Source organism: Leptonychotes weddellii, chromosome 3 (assembly GCF_054177405.1).
Source record: "Leptonychotes weddellii isolate Sample4059 chromosome 3, ASM5417740v2, whole genome shotgun sequence".
NCBI lineage: Eukaryota > Metazoa > Chordata > Mammalia > Carnivora > Phocidae > Leptonychotes > Leptonychotes weddellii.
The window spans coordinates 128,585,569-128,595,241 of NC_138371.1; the positions used below are offsets into that span (position 1 = coordinate 128,585,569).

Here is a 9,673-nt window from a genome sequence, read left to right on the forward strand (position 1 = left end):
TTTGCTGTATTGTTCTATTTTTCATTTGGTTCAAGCAAATTCATGATTTCTAGTAAAGCATTTTTTTACTATGATTACTTTAAAATCTTTGTCAGATAATTTTAACATTTTTCTCATCTCAACATTAGCATCTGTTGATTGTCTTTTTTTTTAAAAAAAATAGAATCTGAAATTTTGCTTGTGCTTGGTGTTTTTTACCAGCAACAAGTGATTTTCAGTTGAAACTTGGATGTTTTTCATGTTCTGCTGTGAGACTGGATCTTATTTAAATCCTCTATCTTAGGGACACCTGGGTGGCTCAGTCAGTTAAGCGTCTGCCTTTGGCTCAGGTCCCGGGGTCCTGGGATTGAGTCCCGCATCGGGCTCTCTGCTCCGCGGGGAGCCTGCTTCTCCCTCTCCCACTCCCCCTGCTTGTGTTCCCTCTCTTGCTGTGTCTCTCTCTGTCAAATAAATAAATAAAATCTTAAATAAAATCAAATAAATCCTCCATCTTATTTGGCTCTCTCTGCCAGTCACTCTCAGAGGAAGGGAAGGCACTGCCTCATTATTGCTAGGTGGAGGTAGAAATCCAGGCACCCTAATCAGCCTCCTTAGACATCCCAGGGCATCTCTTCACTACTGATGGGAGTGGGGTAGATATCTCTGTGGTTTTCACTGATACCACAGGTAGCAGAGGAGGTGGCTTCATGATAGCCCAGCATGGGTGGAAGTCTAGGCTCCTCACCCAGCCTTTACTGGCCTTGGGTGCAGATGGCACCACAGTTTTTTTCTGTGGTGTCTAGTACAATGGAGCAATTATAGTCTAAAACTTTTCTGTCTTCCTAAGCTGTCTTTTTGTCTTTCTTCATCCTTTAGCTAGAGAAACCAGGTTTCCTTTTGAGCTTTTTGTGTGTGTGCCTCTTAGTGTTTCCAGCTTCTTCAGCAGCAACTCTAGGACATGAGGTAAAAAAGAAAACCCAGGGGACTCACCACCATGTTATGTTATTCTTGCCTCCCAAGGTCCCTAGCTGATCTGTCTTCTTTCCTTCATCTTTTAGAATCTTCTTATGTTTGTTTACATATATATAATGTCCCAAGGTTTTTAGTAGTACTAAGTGGGAAGAATAGGGTAAAATACATCTACTCTGTGTCCCCAGGAAGAGAAGTCAGTTTCAGTATTGACTTTTTTAAGAGTATGCTAGACAGAATAGCAGTGTGTGAAATTTCAAAGATAGATTATAGAATCTGCATCCATTTTCATACAGAGGCTTTGCTAATAGTAATTGAACCATATACACCCATAAATATACAAGCCACCTGGAACATACCAAGTGCTTCTGGGAAAACAAGGAAAATAGACTCATCTATGATCTTCCAGTCTAATTGGGGAAAAAAAGACCCAACATGTACAAAATAATCAGAGGGAAATGCTAAATTGCACTGCAGTCCATCAGGAAAGAGGGGAAAGTAAATGTCATCAGTAAATATCAGATTATAAACTAAATCTGATTCCTTCATCTTCATAGGAGTAGTTTATTATATAGAATTTATCCCTTTTTATTCAAATTTTTTAAAGTCTTAAATTCCAGTTAGTTACTATACATGTAATATTAGTTTCAGGTGTACAAAATAGTGATTCAACACTTCCATATATCACCCGGTACTCATCACAAGTATACTCCTTAATCCTTATCCCCTATTTAACCCATGCCCCCATCCACCTCCCCTGTGATAACTGTCAGTTTGTTCTCTATAGTTAAGGATCCATTTCTTGGTTTGCCTCTGTCTCTCTCTCTCTTTGCTCCTTTGTTTTGTTTCTTAAATTCCACATATGAGTGAAATCACATGGTGTCTGTCTCTGACTGACATTTCAGTTAGCATAATACCCTCTAGCTCTATCCATGTGATTGCTAATGGCAGGATTTGTGTGTGTGTGTGTGTGTTTGTGTAATATTCCATTGTATATGTATACCACTTCTTTTTTCTTTTTTTCTTAGATGTGGGTTAGGATTAGGTTAGGGTTAGGGTTAGGGCCAGGGTTGAAGGGTATATGCCTCGTATCCTGCAATTTGGAGAACTCTCCAGAGGGCTCAATGACATTAGGATTGGGGTTAGAGGTTTAGGATGTTAGTGGGTTTATATTAATGAGAGAAGATTTGTTACTTGAATGACAGTTTATACACAGTGTAGTTCAGTGAGGTAAGCACAAGGCTCATGCTATATGCTGCTAACATATGTTTACATATACTTATGTCTTAATGAAAGAAGGTGTTCCTTAAAACATATTATATGCTGTATAGTTTCATTCAGGTAAGAATAGGTCTATTCCCACATGCTTCTACTACATACTACATTTACAAACATTCATATCAATATTTTATTTGAAGTCTATCATGTGCCCAACCATTGTGGCTTAGATCTAGGATACAAGTGTTAGTAAAATATGTTCCTTGCCTTGTAAGGGCTCTCAGCTTTAGTTGGAACCAAGGGTACGAAGCATATAAAAGAAAGCAGACCCTTAAAATTCTAACAGTGTAGTGTGATACATATTAATGGTAATTATGCTCATACAGAACACAGATTCTACAAAGGTAGAGTCCTGATTAGGGTCAAAGGAGGCCACAGAGAAATGGTGAAATGTTATGTTTAGAGGATAAAGAATGGGAAAATAAACCGGTGGGGAAGAACATCCCATGCAAAGCAACCCATGTAAGGGAGCTTGACAGGGAGTGTGGGGCATTGAGGTTATATTGAGGTTCCAGTGTAATAGTCGGGTTTGTAACTATATACATATGCCAGCAGCACAGCTGATCATGTAAAAATGTTTAGATTTGAATAATTCACACTGTTTTTTGCTGTGATCCAAGTCAGTTAATTTTTATTAAGATAACAAATGTCCAGAGGTTTTTTTAGAATGTACTTACGAATGTGCTAGGGTTTTTGGTGGGTGGTATATTCTATAGATGGTAAATAAGATAATCAGTTCTTTACTGAGATACTGATTTTATGTACTTGTGTGTATGCACATTGATTTGAAAAAAATTCCAGCATTCCCTTGTATATATTTGTCACAGCATTACTAAGGGGATCTTAAAAGTTCTGTCCAACTAGTATAAAAAGAGTTTACTTTGTCTGGTTTTTACTATCCTTAACAAAAGAGATTATTATTTTCTTGGGGAGCCAATTTTATTTTCATCAGAAGGTAGATTTTCCACATTTACCTCAATGCTGATTAGCCAAGGGAGATGTGCTTTATATGACTGTATGAACATGATGCCTTCTACCTAACTTATTTGAAAAGCCTAAGATTAAATCAAAGTATTATCCTTTGCTTATATTGAGTCAAACATGGGCTATATTTAGAACATTATGCTTGGAACATTTTTAGAAAAATACTCTGCTTTGATTATATGGTCCAGGGATTAATCTATTTTTATTTCTTATTGCAGATGGAGTCTGGTGGTACAGTTTTGAGTACCAACTGGTCTGATGTAGGTAAAAGGAAAGTTGAAATCAATCCTCCTGATGATATGGAATGGAAAAAGTACTAAATAAATTAATTTGCTATCACTGTATTGCATATATTTACCTATGCCCATTGTGTATTAATATCGCATTCTTGAATTTTGAACTCTGAGTATCTTTTTGAAAGGTTATACCTCTTTACCTCTTTGTGCTTTAGAAATTATTTTCCTTCCAAGTGTTCTAAGAGTCTAATGAAGAACTAAGATCATATTTTAACACTTTTGTCCTTAAGGATTTCAGACATGCTGAAATGGAATGAAGTATCATTTGCTACTAGATAGATTAGTTCTACCTAGTTATGGAAGTGGAAAAATCATCAGTGGGATATCTTGGGTTATTGCCTTATTTTTGATGGAGTATTCTGTTAATTTATTAGATTTGGCAGTTTTGGGTGAGCATAGATTTTTTTCACCTTCTGTGTTACGTTGTTTGCTTTTAAAAACTGCTTTTGGATGGAGTTGTAAATACAATTTTTCTATGAAGAAGTTTGGTTTATTTACCTTTTTCTTAAGTTTTGTAATGAGAACTTTGAGAAATTATAACAGGGAATTCTTATTTGGTTATTTTTATGGGAAATATTTGTAGTTACACTGAGATTTTGGTCCTTACCTTCCAAATTCCTGTATAAAACATAGACACCTGAGTTTAACATGCTGCAAATTTATCCATACTGAAGGCTAATCTGTGAAATTGGGCCAAAGAGTGATTTAGGAAAAGCCCAACACTACTTCTTGCTGGGGTTCTTTTGTTGTTGATTTTTTTTTTTTTTTTGGCCACATCAGGAGGCTTGAAATTACTGGTGGTTTGTTTCGTTTTGAGGTTTTGTTGTTTTTGTTTTTCTGTATTTTTTTCTTTATTAGAATATTTCTTTTCTCACATCCCAACGATTACTTTGGTTTCAGTGGTTTAGGCTAGCTGCTGAGAGGGTAATTTAATAGGTATATATTTAGTATGTACTCTGTTTCTAGAGTAAATAGATACCATGGGAATACAAAAAGTAAAGACACGATCATTAACTTCAAAGAGCTTATAATCTAGCAGAGAGAAACTTAACATTCATGAAAGAATTATGGAATGGCTGATTGCTGAACTCATTATAAATACAGTCTTGAGACAGAAAAATAGTGTTTTATGATTAAAATTCTTTGCGGTCTCAGCTGTTACAAAGTATAGGCCATTGAGGACCTGTAGGTCTAACTTTGCTTTTTGACCATAATTGTTGAATTGTTGAGGTTGATGTCTGTTAGGTCTCACAGTGTGGCAAGGCATTCCTATACCCTCGTAGCTGAGGATAGGGTGAATAAGAGGTGAATCAGCCATTGGTTCAGCCTCCCAAAGAGTGAGAATTCAGTCCCTTCGATCTAGTCATTTGATTTGAAATGTAGCAGGGTTCATGAGGAAAATGGTGGTGCGGTGATATCTGACTTTACCCAAACCTCTTACAGCCTGTTAATGCACCTGGGAGTTTTCACTTGTCCTTTTGCCCACTTAAGACTACAGGCTACTTTTTTGGTTCTTCAGCACTGAAGGAAAAGGTAAAATTAATTTCTTGCTTGTGTGAATTTCTGAAATTTTCTCCTTAAGGAAATTAGATAGTAGTTTTAGTATTCTGTATGTCACAGTTTCTCAATACCATTAGTCCTAAGGGGAGGTAGGGAGGCCAGTGCTACAGATAGGATAAGTTGGGCATACAGCACTACCCCAGAGACAGGAATCCTAGCTTCAGCAAATCTCTGCCACTAATTAGCTTTATAATCTTCAGCAGGTTTAGCCTTTCTATGTCTTAGTTCCTTTATTTGTAAATAATCTTTAGGTCCTTAGAGTTAAAATTAAAAGTCCATGATTCTAAATAAGAAACATTTTTGTTGCTTAAGAGCAGCTTTTTTCTTTCTTAGGAATGACACTATTGTAATAGAAGTTGATTTAAAAAAAAATTCTAGTACTAGTTTTGCTTGTACTTTACCAAGGATACATTTTATCTAAAGTATGCTTATCTGTTGGCTAGATTTGCTTAATGTTTGGGATTCAGGATTTTGCTGAGCCAAATGAAGTTCCTAATATACATGACTATAAATGGACCTGGTCCAAGTACAACAAATTTATGGGTAAAGAGGGACTTATGAGAAGTAGGTTAGACTGCTGCCCTAAAATACCACTCTGAAGTACTGCATCTCTTTCACCCTTTAGATAATGAGAATTTTTAGCCTGCAGAAAGTTAAAACAAAAAACCAACAAACCCATCATTTCAATTAAGAGCCTCTTTATCCTTATGCTCTATATTCTCAGCTATTAATTGCTCTCTCTTTCTAGACTTCATTTTCAGTTCTTAAATTTTGGTTTTGTTAGTGTTCTGGTTAACCTTTTGTTTCTTTAGAAGGTACATTTTTTTTCTCCTAGTATTTCTTATTTTCCTTTTTAAGGTTTAGTCTTGGAATACGTTTTTTTCTTAGCTTTTTCATCTATTCTCCTGATTTTTGTAATCATCTGTTCCTTGATGACTTCCCAGAATTCTCACACTATCATCAAAGAATTTTGAACAGGATAATCTACTTCTTTGAGCTCTTCTATCAAGTAATCTCTTTAGATGGCTGTACAAGGTCAATTTTGATAATTTTCTGTCATGTGTCCTAACCCATTCAGAGTTGGTTGCCAGTTATAACAAAGTTCAGTCTTCAGCATTGGCAGTTATAGGCCCCTTTAAAAAATAATTGGTTTTCTCTGTCTTTATATGGAATGGAGAGAAAGGAGGGTTTGCATTGATAACTACATTTTTAAAATTATTTCATCTCTTAGATTTGTGATAGTCACTAACTTCACAACACTGAATGATTATTGTTTCCCTGAGGCTATTTAGAACAAGGGAGAAAATTGAATTCTTATAAATATATTTATAAATTTATATCTATAAATTTTATAAATTTCAAATATTTAAAGTGGGGGTATGTCAATACATTAATATAAATAGGTAGAGATTTTAATTTAGTTCAGAACTTAAATATTTGTTTGGCTATCCTTACCCATTTTACTTTCCTTTTCTCCTTCCCCAATTACCTACATATCAGAATAGGTCATTGATCTCTGAGATCTCTCACTGATTCAGAGCAGTATTGCCTATTAATTTACCATCTGATCTGCCTAATGAACTTTAATTATATTAGGATCTTCCTTGTCCAAATTAGTGTGTATTTCTCTGGCTTGTAGCTATTACTGACATTTCCAAAAATATTCAGAGAATTTCTGAGTGGGTGGTTGGTTATGAGAGCTACTTTACTTTTTAACCACCTCTAAAGAAGTTTACCTTTAGACATTCATACCTGTTGTTATATAGTCTCGTAATAATATGGATTTCGGTTATCTGTGGCTCGGAGAAACCAGGGAGAGGAGATAATAAAAGCATAAAAGGACAAAATAATGGTGTCTGTGCCAGAAAGAGTTAAGTAGTTCTAAATGAGAGATCATCAACATTGATCTGGTTTCCGTTGTCTCCAGTTATGCATATTCTATTGTAGGTTCATTTTAAACCAAGATATTTGATTTTGGAAATAAACTTGTGGGTAAATTGGAAATACTGATTTACTCACAGTTGTTACTGTTTGGGACCATCCTTATGATTTGCTTCTGAAGTTAACTCTGAGCCTCTCTTCCTACCTCAGTAAACTTGCCCCCCAAATCAAGCTAAAATCCTATACTTTGCTAATCCATTAGGGCAGTAACAGTGGTGGCAATTCTGTACTAGTACATTTTATGGGCCAGGTGTCACTAAGTGCCATATATATACTACCTCATATATAACAGCCTTGTGAAGTAGTGAGGCCAAAGTTAAGTTCTTTGCCCAAATTTACTCCACTGATAAGTGATGCAGCAGGGATTTGAACGCAGGCCTTTCAGACTCCAGTGCCATGCTGCAACTCCCTCTTGAGGCTTATGAGTTGGGTGTACAAGGAGTGATTTTTGTTAACTACCTATCTGACAATGAAGCCGAAAATGTATATGTTGAATTATTTAATTCTGCTTGTATGTGGGCTGGGAAGGTATTTTCTTTCTGTCTTTGTCTTTCTTTTCTTTTCTTTCTTTCTGAGAGAGAGCAAGTGTGGAATGGGGAGTGGCAGAGGGAGAGAGAGAATCCCAAGCCAGCTCCATGCCCAGCACAGAGCCTCATGCGGGGCTCATTTCCACAACCCCAAGATCATGACCTGAGCCAAAATCAAGTGTTGGACGCTCAGCCAGCTGAGCCACCCAGGTACCCCCGGAAAGGTATATTCGTAAATGTCAGAATATTATCAGTTTCCTAAGTAGGAAACTTACTAGGAATCCAAACCTCTTGCTTCTTAAAGAAGGTAGTATAAGCAAGTTATCTTGATTTGTGTTGCAGGTGCTGTGTTTTTTTTTTTTTTTAATCAAAATTATTTCATCTCTTAGATGAAACAAGATACCCTTAACAATTGTCGCAGGTATAAGAAGACTGGCACATCATGCTGATCAAATTCTTAGGATAATAATAATATCCACCTCGTGAGCCGTTAGGAGTTAAATGAGTTGTTTATTTTAATCCAGAAAAAAGTAAATTTGTGTGTGAACTTAGAGTATGAAGTCGTATTTTGCCTCAGAAATAATATATTTAATTACAGAATGCTAGCACAGATCCTACTGATGTTAAAAAAATGATATATCTGTATTGTATTCTAAAATCCAAAATTCTGAATTGTAGAAACACATCTGACACCAAGGGTTTGGAAAGAATTATGTACCTGTATATTTAAAGTGCAAAGAGCAGTGCTTAATATTACAGATCATGTCAGGTTTTTTTTTAAGATTCTGTTTATTTAGAGAGAATCTCAAGCAGACTCTGCGCTGCGAATGGAACCTGATGGCAGGGCTCGATCTCACAACCTTGGATCATAACCTGAGCCGATATCAAGAGTTAGACACTTAACTAAGCAACCCAGGTGCACCCCTGTCAGATTATTTTATATGCATTTAGGCTGAGAGGCTTAAATCCTGTAAAAAGCCTTTTTGTTATAAGTTCAATCCTACCAGATTCAAGATTCTGTTTGAGGAAAGTATCAGCTAGTTAAAAATTTTATACTTTGAAAGCATTAGAGTTCATAGGAAAAGTCTTTAATTTGAATGAGTAATTTTAATTAAGCAGAACTTAAATATGTATATATTAGTGGTATTTTAAAAAGAATCATGAAGTGTACTGGTGGTAGAAGATACAAACTATGTAGAATATTAAGGGACTTCTTTTTAGAAATTCTTTGGTTTTAATTCCATTTTAATTTAAATGTCAAACCAGTAAAACTGCTAGGATTTATAAAAACAAGGTACAAAATCATACCACTTGTAAACCATGAATTCTGTCCTGTTATTTCCATTGGTATAGAGAAGCTGGTGTTTTTATAAAAGAAGCTGATGTTTTATAAGAGTCAATCCTATTTTCACACCAAAGAATGGGGAATGTCAGCCTTAAAAATAGCCGGTTATTTTACCAGCAAAATGAGTTTATTCAGGAATAGCAGAAGAAATGCAATTTGGAACATTCCAACTGTGGTAAACCATAGGCAAGTCCAGGAATGAAGAAGAGGGGCTTGCTTTTATAGAGGAAAGGAAGAAGTTGGAGGGGGAGTTTTTGAACAAACGTTTGGTGGGGGAGAGGAATTCGGGGTTGTGGCAACTTCTCATTGGCTGGCCAGGAATCAGGTTTTCTCCATTGAGTGATTTTGTCCCTCAGTGCCAGGAAGGACCTTTTTTGGTTATCATGTCCCACGGTGGAGAGAAAGTGCACAGGTGGGAAACCATTTAGGCCACATTTGAGTGAAAAGGAAAGGTAGGGAGAACTCAGGCATTTCCAATCTAAAGTCTTTATCTTGTTAAGTGTTGTAAGCACGGGAGATCACTAAAACGTTGAGCTAGAATTACCCTATTGGACATTTTTACAAAGGGTTGGTGGTATCGGGTACAAAGCTTAATAAGAATTATACAAAGCAGAATTGAAAGTAATAATGACAAGTCCAGTTTGTTCAGTGCTTGTAAACCAGGAGCCCAAACATGAAGGTAACCAAACCAGATGAAGAGATCAAAGGATTGTTAAATGAAATTTGTTATAGCAATGTGTTAACTCCCTAATTTTATGCAGTTGGATTTCTACTTCCCCAGAGGAATTTATCCA

General features: G+C 36.0%; 1 protein-coding gene across 1 annotated transcript in view; it reads left to right on the top strand.

The window, feature by feature from the left end:
- The window catches only part of SUGT1 (SGT1 assembly cochaperone of MIS12 kinetochore complex), a 38,917-nt gene extending 34,928 nt beyond the window's left edge, over positions 1–3,989 (top strand). The window contains exon 13 of the mRNA XM_031036595.2: positions 3,429–3,989. Within this exon, the coding sequence (XP_030892455.1) occupies positions 3,429–3,530 (102 nt within the window). The 3' untranslated portion in view covers positions 3,531–3,989. The remainder of the gene's footprint in view (positions 1–3,428) is intronic.
- The last annotated feature ends 5,684 nt before the right edge of the window (positions 3,990–9,673 follow it).